This window comes from Aotus nancymaae, unplaced genomic scaffold (assembly GCF_030222135.1).
Source record: "Aotus nancymaae isolate 86718 unplaced genomic scaffold, 86718_ANA_hifiasm-v0.15.2.pri h1tg000059l, whole genome shotgun sequence".
NCBI classification, from domain to species: domain Eukaryota; kingdom Metazoa; phylum Chordata; class Mammalia; order Primates; family Aotidae; genus Aotus; species Aotus nancymaae.
In genome coordinates, this window is record NW_026988473.1 from 38,198,575 (window position 1) to 38,219,034 (window position 20,460).

Sequence of the window (20,460 nt, forward strand, 5' to 3'; positions counted from 1 at the left end):
ATGCACTCTCTCTCCACTCTTACTCAATATAGTATGGGAAGTTTTAGCCAGAGCAATCAGTATGGGAAGTTTTAGCCAGAGCAATCAGGCCAGAAAAAGAAATAAAGGGTATTCAATTAGGAAAGGAGGAAGTCAAATTTTGCCTATTTGCAGACGACATGATTGTATATTTAGAAGACCCCATCGCCTCAGCCCAAACTCTCCTTAAGCTGATAAGCAATTTCAGCAAAGTCTCAGGATACAAAATCAATGTGCAGAAATCACAAGCATTCCTATACACCAATAACAGACAAACAGAGAGTGAAATCAAGAGTGAACTCCCACTCACAATTGCTACAAGAAGAATAAAATACCTAGGAATACAACTGACAAAGGAGGTAAAGGACCTCTTCAAGGAGAACTACAAACCACTGCTCAACGAAATAAGAGAAGACACAAACAGATGGAAAAACATTCCATGCTCATGGTTAGGAAGAATCAATATTGTGAAAATGGCCATACCGCCCAAAGTAATTTATAGATTTAACACTATCCCCATCAAACTACCAATGACCTTTTTCACTGAACTGGAAAAAAACACTTTAAACTTCATATGGAACCACAAAAGAGCCTGCATAGCCACGACAATCCTAAGCAAAAAGAACAAAGCTGGCAGCATCACGCTGCTGGACTTCAAGCTATACTACAAAGCTACAGTAATCAAAACAGCATGATACTGGTATTAAAACACAGACATAGACCAATGCAACAGAACAGAGGCCTCTGGAGCAACACCACACATCTACAACCATCTGATCTTTGACAAACATGACAAAAACAAGCAATGGGGAAAGGATCCTCTGTTTAATAAATGGTGTTGGGAAAATTGGCTAGCAATGTGCAGAAAGCAGAAACAGGACCTCTTCCTGACACCTTACAATAAAATTAACCCCAGATGGATTAAGGACTTAAACATAAGACCTAACATCATAAAAACCCTAGAAGAAAACCTAAGTAAAACCGTTCAGGACATAGGCATCGGCAAGGACTTCATGACTAAAACACCAAAAGCAATGGCGACAAAAGCCAAAATAGACAAATAGGATCTAATTAAACTCCAGAGCTTCTGTACAGCAAAGGAAACAATCATTAGAGTGAACTGGTAACCAACCGAATGGGAAAAAATTTTTGCAATCTACCCATCTGACAAAGGGCTAATATCCAGAATCTACAAAGAACTAAAATAGATTTACAAGAAAAAAACAAACAAACCCATCCAAAAGCAGGCCAAGGATATGAACAGACACTTTTCAAAAGAAGACATATATGAAGCCAACAAACATACGAAAAAATGCTCATCATCACTGGTCATTTGAGAAATGCAAATCAAAACCACACTGAGATACCATCTCACACCAGTTAGAATGGTGATTATTAAAAAATCTGGAGACAACAGACACTAGAGAGGATGTGGAGAAATAGCAACACTTTTACACTGTTGATGGGAGTGTAAATTAGTGCAACTGTTGTGGAAGACAGTGTGGCAATTCCTCAAAGATCTAGAAATAGAAATTCCATTTGACCCAGCAATCCCATTACTGGGTATATACCCAAAGGACTATAAATCGTTCTATTATAAAGACACATGCACAGGCATGTTCACTGTGGCACTGTTTACAATAGCAAAGACCTGGAACCAACCCAAGTGCCCATCAACGATAGACTGGACAAAGAAAATGTGGCACATATACACCGTGGAATACTATGCAGCCATAAAAAATGATGAGTTTGTGTCCTTTGTAGGGACATGGATGAACCTGGAAACCATCATTCTCAGCAAACTGACACAAGAACAGAAAAGCAAACACTGCATGTTCTCCCTCATAGGCGGGTGTTGAACAACAAAAACACTTGGACACAAAGAGGGGAGCATCACACACTGGGTTCCCTTGGAGGTGGCTACGGGAGGGATAGTGGGAGGGAGGGTGAGGGAGGGATAACGTGTGGAGAAATTTCAGGTATAGGTGACGGGGGGATGGTGGCAACAAACCACCTTGCCATGAATGTACCTATGCAACAATCTTCCATGATCTGCACATGTACCCCAGAATCTAAAATACAATTAAAAAAATAAAACAATGCCATGTTCTTTCATTAAGTCTCCAGTGGCTAAAGAGGTTGTTGTTCTCGAGCCTAGGTTTGGCTTCATTGGAACCTCCACCAGCTAAATTCACATTAAAGCTAAAAACTAAACAAAACAAATCCAAATTAATATATGATTAATGTACTGCTTTTTAGAAAAGGATAAATAGAGCATTTTATTAACACTTTTTTGCTGCAACAAAATGACAGTCCACAGATTTTCATTCAACACAACAAAAGCTGTGATCACGTTACATCACTTTGAGACACAAAGCAAAGGGTATTTTTATTTTCTTAAGGTAAAGAATAATTTGCATTTTTTAAACAAACTTTGTGTTCTATATTTGCAGTAGCAGGGCCTCCAGTCACTAGCACAATACAATGAACAGATCAAATATCCAGAATAGACAAAATACACCAAGAATATTTTGAGTTGAATTGGGAAATGCATTGTCATAATTTTAGGACATCATAAAGAGGTCTGATGTTAGCTTTTTTAAGAGAGAAAAAAAAATCATTCCAACCACCCAAACAGCTACTACAAGCAAAATGAAGGTAATATACAGACAGGAAATTTTATGCATTGCACTTATTGCTTGGTACACAAATGTTGCAATTCTTGTTGAGTTATATTAAGAAACGACAAGCAAAATGCCTCTTCCCCATCTAAAATTCTATGACTCTATGAAAGTAGAAATCGCAATTCCCTAACCCAACATTAGGTGTATGCTATTTTTGGTTTTGTGTGATTTTTTAATTATGTTTCTGTGTATGGATATGTATAAGATATACAGATATATATAGAGAGACAATTTTAATATAATTTATTGTCCTATATATTTAAGACAAATATTTCTTAATAGGACTTTAAATAATAAAATTTTCTACTTACAATATCTCTATGAAGTTTATCTTTTCATATTATATATAACTCTGTGGCACAAGTTTCATATAGTATTTAATTATGAAGGAAGAAGGATATCTAAACCATTTTCTATTTCTTTGTTGTTAATATTGCATTTTAAGGGCTACATCTCCATAGTAAATTTCTTATTAGATTCTTTATGGTGTATATATCTCTTTTTTTCTAAGTTACAACCAGTACAAAGTTGTAATAAAAAATACATTGAAGTTTATTTCTTTTTATATTTTTTGCAAAATAGTTATGTGATATGCTACATGAAAAGTTTGATTTTATTGAAATGCGAAGTTTTTCATACTGTTAGGTAAATGGATGGAAGAACATGAAGCATACCCCTCAATTTATATGTTTTCTTTCACAGAAATAAGTGTTCGTGCCCAAGCTCTTCATAGAAAACATTGCAAGATATTCCTTTTGAGGACTAACAAAATATCCCACATTATGCAATTCTAATAATTATTCAGTACAACTTGTAGCTGCTGGTTCACAATGTACTTCTTTAATTGAGAGATATCCCAACTCCATGATTTTCACTTAACAAACATTGCTACCACCTGATGCAGCCAACTTGACAGTTTCCCATTTTTTTCAAAAAACAGGACTTCTTTGTGATATCTTGCAATGCAGTGTAACAAATATCTAAGTGCATTTTGCATGATCAAATAGCTTTGGCTTCCTAACTTTTGTAGGATGGGATGTGCCAACTGTTTTAGTTGTGCTTTATTAAATAGTGATGAGTTTTAGCTCATATGAATCCAATGGGTAACTACTTGTTTCTACAATTTTGACCAGTTAACCTTTAAGTCACAAAGGCAAGAATGAATGACTTGAATGGAAATGATGGAACTTCACAATTTTACAGATTGCACTTGATGGTAACCTCATGAGTTTGTTTTCATTTCATTTTTACAGCAAGACTTGCCTGGTTGTTATGTTTACATGTTTACATCACGTGTTTTTTTTTTGTGCAATCACAATGAATTTAATCACAAACGCTAAAAGTAAATCCAGTAATTGGTTTTGTTATGAATAATCATCTCGATCCTTATAGCTATATGAGTCTTGTACTTCTCCTTGTACAAATTCCTCTTTCTTTTCCCAACCATTGGGCCAACCTCCATTGGCCTGTGTGGTGGCACCATAAGACTTGGTGGTACCATAATTTATATAATTTTGAGTAATGTCCCCTGTTTCTTCATCAAGTTCATCTTCATGAATAAATCCACACTTTTCTTCACTTGTTTCCTCAGGGTCTGCCCAGGGTTGTTTCTCTCCTGAGGCAAATATTGCATAAAATATAACTCCACCATAGTGGACGAGGGCAGCGATCAGGAAGACATACTGCCACTCTTCACGTGACTGCAGCGACAAAAAGCAGCACTGTGAGAAGATACTCCCCATGATTCAAGTGCCTAGCATCTTTTCTGATTGCACCACTACTTAGTCTTCATAAAACACTATCTTTGGTCCATGTCCTGATTATGTAAAGCAAACACTCGATATAACACTTCTGTAATACTATTACTTTTATTATTTAATTTTTTACATCTAAAAGTTTAGAAATAAAATTCCAAATATATCTACAGCCTGATGCTTTTTAAAATATTCATAATCTCTTTTCATGTCCATTGATTTACTTATCTTTTTATTTCCTTTCTTTTGTTTCTTTACTTCTAGTAAACCAGATTTTTGAAGCTCTGCATACACATATAAGTACAAATAGCTGATGATAATATTCTTCCTTGGACAACTGCAGAGGAGTCTGAATTGAGGTTTACAAACAAAGCTAAGAAGACATCTGCTTGACTATTTTAAAAAGCCAGAGACAAAAGGGGTTTTTGTCACATCAGGGACATTAGAACTAGCAAAAAGTGTTGAGAAACATATTGCTTATGGTTTGGGAAATGGACTTTCTCAGAATTCTCAAAAAGGTATTTTATTCTGAGCCTCATTTATCTTTCCCACTCAGAGATGTGGTGACTGGTCCAGAAAGAGAATGACAAGGATAATGTTTTAACTCTTTTTCCAAAAAAATTTTATCATTTTGAGAAACTGTCTTCTACAACCAAACATCTGTTTTGACCATCTTACCTTATTCTTTGTCATTGCACCAACAATGATAGGACAAACCATTCCTGACAATGTGCCAACACCATTCGAAATGCCCATTAAGATACTGGCATATCTTGGAGCAATATCCAAGTGATTAACATTGAAACCTGAAATACACACATAAGTTTTGAATCAGGGAATTCTAAACTTCTTAGAAGTGAGAACCTACAGAACCACAGATCACAGCTCCTTAAAATATATTGGGTACAGATCACGTTCTTAATTACTTCGTGATATTTTCTCTTGGGGATATAATGAGAATGGAATGATGTATGAATTCTTATCCAATCATTAATATGTGATGCTAAGTCCACAGAGATGAGGTTCTGTTCTCTTAACAACAACAACAAAAAAGGCAGGTCAGGAGGAAATTAAGTATTAACAAATCTAAATGTTTTCTAAATATTTTATTGTCCTCATTTTCTAGTGGAAATATTTGACTATTATTCAACGTATCAAAGATGTATATGAAGATGTCTATAAAAAGATACATGTATGTATCTGTTATCAGCAGTCAAGATCAGAATGTCACAAGAACAAAGAAAAAAATATTCTATCTTACCAGATATAGCAAATCCACTGAACCCCACTGCAAGTACCAAGAATGAGATTGCTACCCCTCTAGTATGAGAATAGCCAACGACCAGGAGCAGTGTGGCTTCCATGCCAAAACCTTCAGAAGCAAACACATAGAAATTCTTCAGAAATTTTTGAAATTTTACCAATAAGCCAAAATTGCTAAAAATGTTCCAACTTATTGACCTAGAAATTCCACTTCAGAGAGCCTATCTTCGAAAATAATAGTAATCATTTATCCTAGAGATTTGTGAAGCTTTCCTTATGTTTTAATTAAAACATCCAAAACAGCCTATAGTTTCGATGATGGGAAGAGGTAAGTTAGTTACAAAAAATACAAATGGCATTATTAAGCAGTTACTTAAAACTAGGAGTTACAAAAAGTTTGAAGATGAAAAAGTTATTTTAAATGAACAATGAAGGCACAAATGTAACTGCATCTGAGTAATTTGATATGTGTAGAAAAGTTATTCACTCATGTAGGTTAAACTGATTGAACTGAAAACATTTCCTTAGTGCCACTTACGTACTTACCACCACAATTCATGATCTTTCTCACTGTAGTAGTTGAAAGAATCTGCTTGCTTCTTAGAAAATCTGCAATTTGACCTCCAATAGGCACAATAATTGTCATTACTAAGTGTGGCACAGCAGATAGCATGCCAACCTGATGAAAAACAAGAAGGGGGAGAAACAGACATATCCATGAATAATGTAAGCAGTTTAATGGCCTTGGTTTTCTGAATCTGTCATCAAATCTTTATGAACAAAGGAAGGAAAATACTGTTTCCAAATGACCATTTACTCATTCCTAGAATAAGTAATGCCTTCCATGGAATAAATGAGAAAAGCTAAGCGAATTTACTTTGACCCCTTTCTACCTTCTATGAGAAGGTAATTTTTTTTTGCTATGTTATGAGTCAGTAAATTTTGAGTATGAATCAACTCTTCTGATATCATTAAATGTGTTGGCACAAATACATCCTTAATGAAAGAGAGGGAAAGTGGCAATAGAGAGAGAGACAGAATGAGGAAAAATACAGTTGACACATCTCAAAGAGCCTGTATTTAAAATTCATTTTTAATTCATATGGGAAAAATGCACATTTGCATTTTAAATATACCTCTTAAGAGTTTTATAGCACAGACATAATTTCTATAGAGTCAGATTCCAGATAACGCAGATAAATTCTTCAGATTTAAGTATTTTGTACGTCAAATATCAATACTTTATCACAGTTTTATATGAAATTAATTTAAAAAAATACATTTGACCATACAAAAATGTGATCAAATATTGATATTATCACACTTAGTAATTGCATATAGTTTTTCCATTAATTTCATGCTAAATAGCCTAATTTGAAACTTTACCCACCAGGATCAGTTAAACACATATTTTTAACTATTAATTACACACAAAGCACTGTGTTCTAAGCATTTTGGGGACCAGAAGTATAAATAAAATGCATTTAAATTATGTATTACCACATATGTGGACTTAATAAACTTTGAATGTAAACATATAAGGAAGACTTTTTGTTTTTATTTTGTTTATTTTCTTACTAAGTATATATTGAAGAACAATTCCTGGTAGATAGTGTTTATTATTTATGTTTAAGTATGTCTTTTCAATTACATTATTGAAGGTTTGAGACAAAGATTCTATTTTATTTTACTGGTGTATAGTATGGTATCACAATCATGGATTTGAGTTGTAATGATTACTTGTGAGAGTAAATGATTCCATGATAGCTTAACCGTTCAGGCTATTTAATGATCTCTTCCATCCCGTATGGATAATTTTAATATTCTTCTTCTTAAATAAAGAATTTGAGACTCAGAAGTCTTAAGTGATTGTGAGAGCTAAGTATTAAATCAGTTCTACATGAGTCCAAATGCTGGGATCTTAGCCACTATGTTTAGCACCACTACCGCTAGAAGGAAAAATAAAATACAATCAGACAATATATATTAGTGCACTTAGTCTAGTACAAAACTTGGTATGTAGCAGGGGTTCAACAGTGAGCTAAATAAAGATGTCAGATAAACTGACATTAGAAAAAAAATCATTGCTTTGAGACCAGCATCTTGAGAAAAGTACAGGGCTTTTTAGTCTTCATAGAGAGTAGATACATTTCAAGCAGTCAATGTATAGAAAGAAAACTTTGAACAAAAAAAATTCTGGAACACTCTATGTTAGGATTTGTATAGAATTACATGGCGTGGTTTGGCATTTATAAAGGAAGGCTAAAAGCTTGGGAGTAACCACATTGCCTAAGTCCACATGAACAACTTGCATTTTGACACAGTATTTGATACATCTGAAAAGTTTTTAAATTGAAAATCCTCTGCTATTTACTATCTATTCAAACAGTCATTATGATTACTTTGGATAAGGAAAGAACAAAGCTATGGTTATTTTTTAACACTTTCAGCAAAGGATGTGCAAAGCTCTATGGAAAATGCAAGGTGTTAGCAATCCAGAGGGTTAATGAGACAGAAGTTTTAGACTATTTTGGCATATTATTTAACAGTTGAAGGTATTGAATATCCTAGCTTCTTAAACAATATGTAGATATTCTCTGTATTTGACCTCAAAAGGGCCAAAGAGGTTTCAAAAGTTTATGAGTTATTCAGTGATCTTCTTGGCTTTTGGTGATTTATCATGAGTAATAACTTGCCACATGATCAAAATGATCAGAACCTTCCTAAGGATCATTTATGTCAATAACATAAAGGTTTGCTTATTATTTTAAGGTTTTGCAAGGATAGGCTAAATGTTTTTGAGATCATTACTGCTTTATTCTTCATAGAAACTCCAGGTAACTAGATTTTTGCCCATCCTTCTTTTTGCTTTTCTGGGTCACAGTCTAGATCGTATCTCTTCCTATCTGATCCATGTTCTGTTCAGAAATAGCAGCAAAGCACAGTCAGCCAACAGTATTATTCTCCTCCCCTAAGTAGGAAGCTCAAAAGGAATAGATATCTATTCTCATTTGGCTTGTCCCCATAATCTCACCTTTCAAAGTGCTGGTTAACCCTAGCACTGACCTACTGATACTTCGAGGTCCTGAAAATGTTACATATAAGCATAAGCTAATATAATATATTAAATTATATATATACACACACACACACACTTGATTAAAAAATAAATAAATAATATATATACTTGACATATATTGTATTGGCCTATGCTAATATAAATATACATTACTATATATATATCAGTTAACTAATATAATTAACTTATATAGTTAGCTGATATAAAATATATGTTATAATTCTATTTATATATATGGTACTATCTTAATTAAGACAGTATACTCAGAATGAAGATGAAACCATTGCACTTGTGTTTTTTTCTGTAGGATACCCAATTTAACTAAAGTTGCAGAGAATTACCTTCCATGTAAATATTTTATTTACTTTACCTAAATTTGGCTGCACTTCTTAAAGATGGTATTAATACCATTATTTAGAGATAAGAAAATTGAAGCTGATAATTATTCAAGTCTGCTCAAGATTATATACCAATACTTTGCTGTAGAGCTTGGATTTGAAACCATGTCAGCCTAGACCCAAAGCAAATTATCTCTATTCTCCAGCATCTCCTATACAAATTTTTCAGCTAAGTCAGAATTTTTTAAACCAATCAAATTAGTATCTGAGGACCAATCTGTGGTGTGTGAATTTATCCACAATTTTAGTTAAAAATATAACTAATAAAGAAAATAAATCAACCCATCTGGTTAATTTATAATTAGTTTTTGCCAAATACCATTGCTTTTATACTCAAGCATTCTCAATTATCAGACATACAGGAGCAAAATGACCACACAGCTTCATTAACATCAGTTGGCTTCCTCACTCTCCCCTCTGAGACCTGGCTTTATTAATAGCCTCTCAGTGTCATATTTGTCCTAGATTGTGAAAATGGACTCACACCTCCAGCAGTCTTTGTTGAGAAGTATAACACCTCTCAGAGTTCCCAAAGGCTACCCTGGAATATTTGATCAGCTCCAGAGACAAGAGCTCTGTCTAAAGCAGCCATTCTTCTCAGGGATGGAGGAAACAGTTTCCTTAGAAACAGGAATTACAAAAGAGCTCTTAGAATAGCTACTCCTAAACTGAGGTTTTCTTAAGTCCCAGGTCTCAGATAGTCTTTCAAGTAGAGACAGAATATGAATAGCGAGCCCAGCTGGACTTATGTAATGACATGAAGAGAGATAGCAAGACCATTGCCAGCACAGACAATGTATTCAGTACTCAGCAAAGGGCTTGGCATAGAGATGGCATTGAGCAGATACTCACTAAATGCTTGAATGGATACATGATTTACCTGAATTTGAATGGCATAGTAAAGATAATTGAACGGAAATCAAAGAGTCTTTGTCTGAACTTGATTTTGTTATGTATTACTAGCATGGCTTTAAGCAATTTAAATATTTTCCCTAGTTTCTGTTTTCCCATCATTTTAAAATTTTATTTTATTTTATTTTATTATTTTAGATGGAGTCTCACCTCTGTCGCCCAGGCTGGAGTGCCACGGTGTGATTTTGGCTCACTGCAACCTCAGCCTCCCAGGTTCAAGTAATTCTCCTGTCTCAGCCTCCCGAGTAGCTAATTTTTGTATTTTTAGTAGAGATGGGGTTTCACCATTTTGGCCAAGCTAGTCTCAAACTCCTGACCTCAAGTGATCCACCCATCTCGGCCTCCCAAAGCGCTGGGATTACAGGCGTGAGACACTGTGCCTGGCCTTACCATTGTTTCAACAGAAATGACGGTTGTTGTTCAAAAGATCAACCAGCAAAGGTTGTTAATGAATATGAGAGTATTTTCTAAATTTTGAGTTCCTATATAAATATAGTGTAGTATTTTTGTGTTCATTTTACCCTTATAGAAAATCTCAAAATGATTATATTCCCATAGCTATGAGCAAATATCTGTGGAATTTAGCATGCTGTATTGTAATTGGTAACTTACTTTCATGTTTATACCACCAAGCTGTGAACATTTTGAGGCTCAAAACCATATTTTTATTTCTGCATCTAACATAAAGTTCTGCACATTGTGTTCAATAAATAGTTGTTAAATTAATAAATTGTATGGACAAAATACAAGGGTGTTTGCAGATTTTCTTTTTACAATTCTCATATCTTTTAGCTGTTCAAGAGTTCTAGGATCATTGAAGAATAATTAGATTGGTAATTAGTAAGTAGAATCCTATTTGAATGGAATACTTTTTTTTTTTCCACATTTACTTATCTGTGACCTGACACTTACAGCAAATTATGCATATTTACAGGGAAAAGATTACACTGCTGCTTGCCCCAATTGGGCTGTAAGTTCCATGAAGGCAGATACTAGGTTTGTTTTGCTTGTATTCTCAGTACCAGAGAGCAATTCTAGCTGGCAATAGAATACAGTAGACACTGAAACATTTTACTTTGCTTCTAATTCCTAGCAGTTATTTGTTTAATGAATAAATGAATAAGCTCTGGAAATTCAAAGATAAAATTTTTGCAAATGAAGTTAATATTCACTTAAATACATAGGTAATCCACAATTTATATAAGAATAAATTTTACATACCTTGCTAATTTCAAATCCAAAGACTTCCTCAAAATATGCTGGCTGACTAATGAGCAATAAATAAAAAGTCCAGCTTCTGCAGAAGTTTGCAACGATTATTGCGTAGACTGGCATGGATGTAAAAAATTTCCTCCATGGAGTCTTGAATTTCTGAAATTCCAAAAACAGAGATATTATGACCATTTTAAATATTTTCAAACTTAAATGGGAATAAACAGTGCTTTGCATTTTAAGAATGTATATAACGGGTCATAAGTTGGATGTAAGAAGGTGTAGTGAAGCATTAATTATAACCACAAAGTTAACCTTAGCTACATAAATAATCATTGAAAGAAAAAATAAAAGATCTCAATCACTGCTACTGATTATTCTAGCTTTAGGAATATACAGGATTACATAATTATACAAAATTGATTCAAAAAGCATAGATCCTAGTTTTTAAGGTTTTTTTCTTTTCTTTTCTTTTCCTTTTTAGTGGTGATAGATCATATCTCAGCTAAAACTCTCTACCACATCAGTGGGCTTGTGATAACCAAAATATTTACAACATTGAAAATCCAATGTATTCATGAAGAGAAAGATACAAAAACGGAAGAGTACAGTATTCTAGACCTTACCTGATGTCAATTATTCTACTATTAATCAATCTAAGTCAATTATTCTGCTACCAATCAATCTATAAATTCTCTTGAGAGATAGTAGCTATAACTACGAATTCTGTGACATTGGAGTTCAAGGTTCTATAAAACAGAACAGCTGGGTGAAAGCATTGGTCCATTCCCCTAGCATACCTTAGTCATACAACTCATTACTTAAAATATTTAAAGCATTCAAAATTAACAACCTAAATATGATTGGCTTTGTATATGACCCCTTTAAAAAATTAAACCTAATTGTACTTAAAGTTTCTGTATATGCCCAAATGTAACCAAGTATGTATTCACCCTCAAGACTAATATTTTTAGACCTTAAAATAGCCCTCATATTCCCTAATTATTTCTCAATTACTTTGTTTGGAACACCAAAATACTGCTTGGTGAGGAAATGGTAGCCTAAAGTAACTTTGTTAAAAGCTAACTTGAGATCCTTGACCTAACTAAATTACTGAAAGAGAAGGCAAACATCTTTCACATGGATTTAACAATTATTCCTGAGTGTAAAACCTCATAATTGCTAGTATTGGTTGTGGCTGTAATTAACCCTTTTACAGACCACTTTAAATACAACACATTAGGAAGTTATGATATGGTGATCACAAATATATGAAAGACAAAAAAGAAACAAAATGAAAACAAAAATCTATCCTAATAATATGTAATGAATACTGTGGCTTTGGACAAAAAAATTTAGTGGTGGCATCATAAATGGGTTCAAAAAGTGCAGTTTTTAAAAAGTAATCAATATGTTCTAGGAAAATGATTCCAGATGAGTACACTTATTTCACAGATAATAAAAATGTCAGAAGACAGAAATGTCTGCATTATGGTATTATGTTAGCATAAGAAATGACTCCAGAATATTATTAGAAGTAAAAAAAACCAAACTTTTCCCTACTGGGCAAAGATCCTTTCATTAATACCAGGTTCATCTTTCCTAAGAACTTTATTCTGATGCTAAAACACTTCATCAAATTCTAGAGAAAAATATCTCATTTTATATCTTAAAAAAATTGCTAAGTTATTAAAGGGGAGTTTATGGTATTCTGATAATGTTCTATTTATTGAACTGCCTGTTTATGTTTAGTTTATACAAATTAAAGAAGCAGATTGTTTATTATTTGCAAATTTTTCTGTACATACACTCTATTTAAATATATATTTTTTAAAAAAGACATTTAAAAGACATTGCAATCAGTGGCAATGTGTGATTCTTAATCAGATTCAGATTCAAAACAAATAGTTAGAAATAAATTTGAATATAGGTTAGATATTAGAATATAGATGGTAACAGAAATTTGAATATGATGTGGGTGTTAAATGATAATAGAGAATTGTTTTTAATTATGTTAGGTGTAATAGTAGCCCTGAGAATGTGAAGGAGAATATTAGTTTTCTAGGGAAACATATGAAGTATTCATGGATAAATTGTTTTGAGGCTTCATTTACTTTGAAATAGTTCATCAAGACAAAAGTGAAATAAATATGGCAAGATGATAATTGTCACACCTATGTGGTGGGTGTGTGATATTCCTGATTCCTCCTCTTTTGCCGTATATTAAATTTCTTTGACAATAAAAGAAGTTCAAATTAACTAAAATACAAATTCTATTCCCACATAATCTCATTTTTAAATTTACTTTGAAGCTACAGGAACATATGAAACATCAGTAAAAAGTAAAATATTGTGTTTAGAAAAGCAGTGAGGTATAGGAAATGGGGAGCTGAGGATTATGCTGTTTTTTTCATCCTCCTGTTGTTCTTTCTGGGGTCATTTGTTGGAATTAGTTTTTACTTAGACATAATTTCTGATTTTGTTTTGAATTTATTTCTAATCTCGACATATGACCTCTCAAGAACTGGCAAATAATAGAACATAATGAATGAATAGGATATAGGCTGATCAGATTATGTTGGAGCTAGAAACCCAGGCTAACCTCAGAATTTGCCATAAATCAGCCTCTATTACCTTCTGCTCAAAATAACTGCAGCTAATGGGCACCAGTGCATACTACCAATCTCCCACCCACTCACATATCACCTCCCATTTCTGAGTAGCCACCGTAAGAAATTATTCGTCTATTTACAGAAGGAAACACGAAGGGGAAGGTTCTAATACCAAGCTAACTCATGGAACCACTACAATGTAAAGACTTTTTTAAACTTTGAAAGTTTAAATTCTGAAATTATATATAATACGGGATTTTTCTTATTCATTAAGGGCCAATATAGCTCAGTAATAATGGGTGATAGAATTTTTTCTTTTTAACTTAGGATGAGATGTCAAAGAAAGGCATTCTTTAACAAATGAAGCAGAGAATCTAAGCTAGAATCAAACACACCTCTAATAAGGAGAGGGAGGTGTTTGTTTTAAAAGAACACATGCATAATATGCAAAAGGCATTGATTCTTCAACTACTGTCTGACACCTTCCAACTCTTAGCATAAAGAAAATGCATTCATAGATCAGATCGCCAAATGACTGAGTCTGTCTAAATACACTACTTTTACTAACCAGTGTTTTCCTTTTTTTCTTTTAGATGGAATCTCACTCTGTCTCCCAGGCTGCAGTGTAATCTCAGCTCACTGTAACCTCCATCTCTCTGGTTCAAGAAATTTCCCTGCCTCAGCCTCCGGAGTAGCTAGGATTATCGGCATAGGCCACCACGCCTGGCTAATATTTTTTTGTTTTCTTAGTAGAGAAGGGGTTTCACCACGTTGGCCAGACTGGTCTCAAACTCCTGACCTCAGACAATCCACTCACCTTGGCCTCCCAAAGTGCTGAGATTACAGGCATGAGCCACCGTGCCTGGCCTGCTTTTTTAAACATAATATAAGGTGGCTTTTGTATTAATTAATATGTACAACATATCAATGTTACATGGAATAAAATATTAGGATTATTGGAATAGAACTGTGTTTTCTCTCTCTTTAGATAAATCCTAAGAAATCAAATCATCAGAAAAAAAGGCTTCACAACATTGTCTTTATAATACTTGATATTCGTAATAATAATCCTGAAAGATAATGACATTTCATGAATAAAATAAATATTGTTAATAATTATTTTATGTCAGCTACTCTTGGTGTTCTAATGCTTCAGTATCTCCTAAACCATGTATAACGTAAATACACATGTATTAAACCTACATTTAGAATATAGTAGATCCCCCTTAACCACGGTTTCATTTTCTGAGGTTTTGGTTACTCCTTGAACAGTATAATAAGATATTTTGCAGGGAGGGGCACATTCACTTAAGTTTCCTTACAGTATACTGTTATAATTCTTCTATTTTTGTATTAGTCACTGTGGTTAATCATTACTATACCTAGTTTATTAAATTTTATCATAGGTATTTGTGTATAGGATGTGCATGTGTGTGTATGTATACATTAAATTTTATCATAGGTATGTGTGTATAGGAAAAACATTATATGTAGGGTTCAGTACTAGTCACAGTTTTAAGCAACCCTGGGGGTCTTGGAATAGATCTGTTGAGGATAAGGGGGTACTACAGTATTCAATAAACCAAAAATTGCCCTTTTCATGGACTGATTTGCATTTTTTTAATTTAAAATTGACAACTATTTATTGTGTTTGTTTAAATTACAGACAATATTGAACTGTTTAAAAATCTTGTTTAGGTTTACAGTCATGGTTATAATCTAGTGTACATTTTAAAAGACTTAAGAAAGGATAAAGGAAAAATTAAATGACAGATGGAGGAAATAGCTATTATTCCTAAGTCAGAGAATATGGATGGACCAAAAAAAAAAGTTATGATTGATATAAAATTAGTTTTGTTGAGGAAGAAGCTGTAAGATAGTTTGGTTGGTCAAGGGGGAGCGAGGTGGGAATAAGATAGGAATATACACCATAATAAAGTTCTTACTTCCATTGCACCTAAAAGATTTGCACTCTCTCCAATGCTTTCTTCTATGTACCTACGTTCTTCATCTGTAATAGTAGGATGCTTTGCAGGACTTTCATAAGACACCAAAAGCCAAAACATGTACCAGACCATTCCAAAGCTTCCTGCAAGCAACAGTTCAGAAGGAGAAAGTCAAATCTACCACAAACACTTCAATTTAACAATGATGTGCTGGAATAAAACTGCAATCATCTCATGACAAACATATTCTATTAGAAAGAAGAATTCAAACTTATGCTTCTCCAACTGATGTTAGCCATCTTTTCTTCTCTTTTGCCATTAAGCTTCAAACTTCTTAAAGGCTAGTCCTGTGGTTTTATCTCTTTGTCTCTATTAAATAGCGCCGATATACAATAAGCCATAAATAATTATTGAATGGTGTAGTTTGGAAGGTATTCATTCATCCAACAATACTGAGCAGTTAGTATTCTAGGTACTCTAGTTAAGGGAGAGAAATATAATGAACAAAACAAAATTCCTGTTCTCAAAGAATTATTTTGGGGATGAATCCTTTTCCTTCTTCCTTGCCTGGAATATATAAAATTGGTTGCATTTCCAGAGAAAATAATTGCTCATTTCCCTCTCCTGTTAGCACTTCCAGATCTAGTAAACAGACTATTAAACAAAATCTAGTTATTTTAGCTTCAGTGACTATATTACATAAAAAGTGGGCCGCTGTACTTAATGCTTATGTGGCTGTATATGATATTATTTTCAGCACACACTATTGCCTGTTGATCCTTCTTTGGGAAGACGAAAATTATAAATTCCAAGGCCATAAACTAAATTCTTTTTCATCCTCTTCTTCATTTAACACTCACACCATTAAAACATGTCCTTTTTGTGCAATGTAAATCTGTAAGCATTAATAATAGCCAGAATTTCAAGTTATTTATTCTGGTTTCCCAGCAGTTGGTCGTTTCATTTTTCCCTCACACTGTTGTCTGTCCCTTGGGTAACAATCTAAATGCTCCTGATCCCTTCAACATTTTCTCTTTTGCCTATTCAATCTCTAAGAAGTAATCCTTAACACCATACATAGCTTCTGAGGAGCTGTGTTCCTTTTAATTACCAAATACTGCTGCAAACATGATTTAGGTTCAGATAGTGCTTAAAAAATTCAGTATAATATAGTGATTACAGAATATAACTCCTAGATTCAAATCCTGACTGTGTAACTCATTCGCTATGTGATCCAATCAGTAACTGAATCTCTCTGAACCTCCACTGTAAAATGAGATAATAATTCATTTTTATGGAATTGTGGAAAAGTTAAAGGAGGTAATGTATAAACCGACAAACACAGTGGATGGTGCAAAATAGCACTCAAAAATGAGAAATCTTGTAATTTTGTAATAATTATCATTACTGCTAACTGAATTCACCCAAAGTGCCAGACACACTGCTAATTACTTCACGTGTATAATCTTTTTTAACTTACTCCACTATACTGATCTTATCTCTTTAATCTTTAAAATATGAAAACTGAATATGTGACTCCAGACCAAATTATTGTTTCACACAGCAAGGAAGCAAGTACTATGATACGATATTTTCAGATTATCTGTTTACACTTTGTATCATTCAGTGATAAATATCAAATAAGATGTAACTTGAAATAATGATACTAGTTGTTTATGAGTGCCTTGTTTAAATTTGTATTCTTACTTTAAGGTCACACATCTTCAATGAAGTAATGGACTAAGGCACAAATTATTTAACGGATGGCTATATCACCTTGAACAATACACCATATAAAACAAGTGCTGTTAAACTTCATTGAATTATGCACTCTTTTGAAAATCTAATGAAGGGTATAAATTGAAATCTGATTTCAAAAAATCTCCCTAAGAAGAAAAATATTCACAAATATATACATGGCTTGCAATTTAGGACATTCATGGGTCCAAAACCCATTCATGACTTTTGAACCACAAAAAGAATCCCTATGATAAGTGACATTAATAACATTCTACAAGCTGAATAATTTGTTCTGATGAGAACATTTCAAAATGGGAATGAATCAGTGCAAATTTAGAAGCAGCCAGATACTGTTCTACCACATGACTTCATTAATATTTCAGATTCTCATGGCAATGTTCAAAGATGATATTAATCAGTGACAATATCAGTTGGAATCCAGCTCTCTTGTATTTTTCCTTTTCTCATTATTAAAAAGTGCATCTTAGAAAGAAAGACTGTAGGGATATTTTGAAATGGTTAGAAAGTGAATATCAAGAGTGTTTTAGACTTAGGATTACATATTTTGTTTCAATGTGGGGGCTTAATTGCCTTTATTTCAGGGGAAATGAGGACTCAGATGTGCTGCTACAGCAGCTAACTGCTGATATTTCATCAAAGAATTGAATCGTTGCATTAGCACCACCACCGCCTTTCAGCTTTACATCCCCATTCAGTCTTGAAGAGGTAGAATCAGCAAAATGACCAAGAAGGTAATAGCAAAGAGAGGTGGGTGCAGCCTACTCTTTCCTATTCATTAGCTTTTAATCACGAGCTAATTTAATATTTTTTCATAATCAAGGACATAGATTTACTACATGACAAAGTTCCTGTCAGCAATGTGTTTGCTTTTTAAAACAAGAAATAGCAACCTAAGAAAAATAACAGAGATTAAATATTTTCCTAGTCTTCAGAATACAATGAAATGATTCTTAAGAGAAGAAAATAAGTAAGTAAACACAGAAGTACATTTAGTGATTGATCTCATTGTCTTCAACCACTTTTCTTTTAGCCTATGCACATTTCATTTAACTCTGTTGTATAGAAATGTAACATACCATAGACATAAAATACTGAAGACCAGCCAGTATACTGTACAAGAATGCCAGCTAAAGGCATTGCAATCACAGCTCCAGCATAGGAACCTAAAGTGCAAGGAAGAATGGGAGAAAGGTGAGTGAAATCAGTAGAAATTCTTGATTTCATCTCACGTGCCTTGGTTGATTCACACAGACACTTGCACATTCAGGTACATGTGCCTCACACCCATACAGATACCCACCACCACCAAACACATATGTGTCTACATACACACAGGAACACAGGATTACACAAGTGGATACCACCTACTTCCAACCCAAGGCACAATAGAGATTGAAAAATAACAATGGAGCCATGCTGACTAACATGTGTGGTGCAGGTCTGTGTGCTGGACTTGGGACAGGGTGTGCCAACACTAACCAGACACCTGAAACCTATTCTTGCTACCTCAAGCATGTTCAAATTCATGTGGTTTCAGTTTGTGTAGTTTTTTCTGACTTCATTTGATTTTATTTTTCTGCCAAAGTTCTCTTTATTAGTATCCGTGATAGAGGGCATATTGCTTCAGTTCTCAATGCATGGCCAGAGATGTCATCATAGTAAGTTATCACGTTTTTCCACTATGACAAATTTGTTCTCTTTTCTGTCCCATAAAGCAGTTTAAAACATACTGGCAATTCTCATGATAATAGGTAGTATTCATTAGCTTTTCTAGTGAATATCACCTAATTTATATCCCTTTGATTTTTTACATAGTGGATTATTAAAGGCAATTGTAAAAAAAATTCTTAGACATATAGACAGAAATGGCAATATTTATGCCCTGCGATTTAGACCCAAATGCACGTAAATTCAACCTCTATAGGTAATAATACTGTTAATCTTACGGCTTGAATATACAACAAAATCACAGTAGCCTTAATTTCCTAGTATTAGGATTATTCACAGCAGTTCTAATAGCTGATTTGGAAAAGGAATTGCTTTCTTGCCTTACTGCTTTGGTAGAAAGAGAATAACATGAGCATTCTGCAGGCATTAAATGATCTTAAATCACAGTGATTGTCTTAAAATGTTTTAAAAGTTAGCAGTGAACAAAAAGTAGCTTTAGATTAGCAGAAATAGCTCTATACTTTAAAAGTTGGGGCTGAAGCTTTAATACATGTTCATTAATTCTATTTCCCAAAATAGCAGTAAGGTCAGTTATGATCCCTAAAATAAAATTTCTAATGAATGGGAAATTATAGCAATAGTACTTAGGAGAATACTTAAAGATCCTATTAATTTAAATTATAATAGTTATTTTCTTTGGGCATTTTATTCACTATAATTCAAACATATAGCTGTATCAAATACAAGTTCTGAGAAACTGTTAGATTTTAACACCAGACAGAATTCAAAGTAAATGTAATATTTATTTGTAAACATAATTACATAATCTTTTTAAAATCTCTGTAAATGTGTTTAAAATTTGTATTTTTGTGTCTTTGTGACTAGGTATAATAAAAAGAAAACACTTAGGCTCTCAAAAATATGTACTGCAGTATAAGAGTATTATAAAAAACACCACCACCCATGAATATATTTGAAATTCTAGATGAAATGGATCAATTCCTAGAAAAATATAAACATAATAATAAATAGAAGATTTAAGCAAAACAATAAAACAAAAGAAATGGAAATATTGGTCTAAAACCTTACCACTCATAGATGCACATACAAAACCCAGATGGTTTTACAGGTGAGTTGACCAAACTTTCACTTC

The 20,460-nt window shown here is 33.5% G+C and overlaps 1 protein-coding gene across 1 annotated transcript in view; it reads right to left on the reverse strand.

Moving 5' to 3' along the window:
* Positions 1-2,367: 2,367 nt before the first annotated feature.
* The window catches only part of SLC17A6 (solute carrier family 17 member 6), a 42,256-nt gene continuing 24,163 nt past the window's right edge, over positions 2,368-20,460 (reverse strand). Inside the window, exons 6-12 of the mRNA XM_021675186.2 lie at positions 18,716-18,802; positions 15,879-16,021; positions 11,330-11,479; positions 6,266-6,398; positions 5,718-5,828; positions 5,135-5,262; positions 2,368-4,402 (exon numbers count right to left, since the gene is read on the reverse strand). Of these exons, the coding sequence (XP_021530861.2) occupies positions 4,067-4,402; positions 5,135-5,262; positions 5,718-5,828; positions 6,266-6,398; positions 11,330-11,479; positions 15,879-16,021; positions 18,716-18,802 (1,088 nt within the window). The 3' untranslated portion in view covers positions 2,368-4,066. The remainder of the gene's footprint in view (positions 4,403-5,134; positions 5,263-5,717; positions 5,829-6,265; positions 6,399-11,329; positions 11,480-15,878; positions 16,022-18,715; positions 18,803-20,460) is intronic.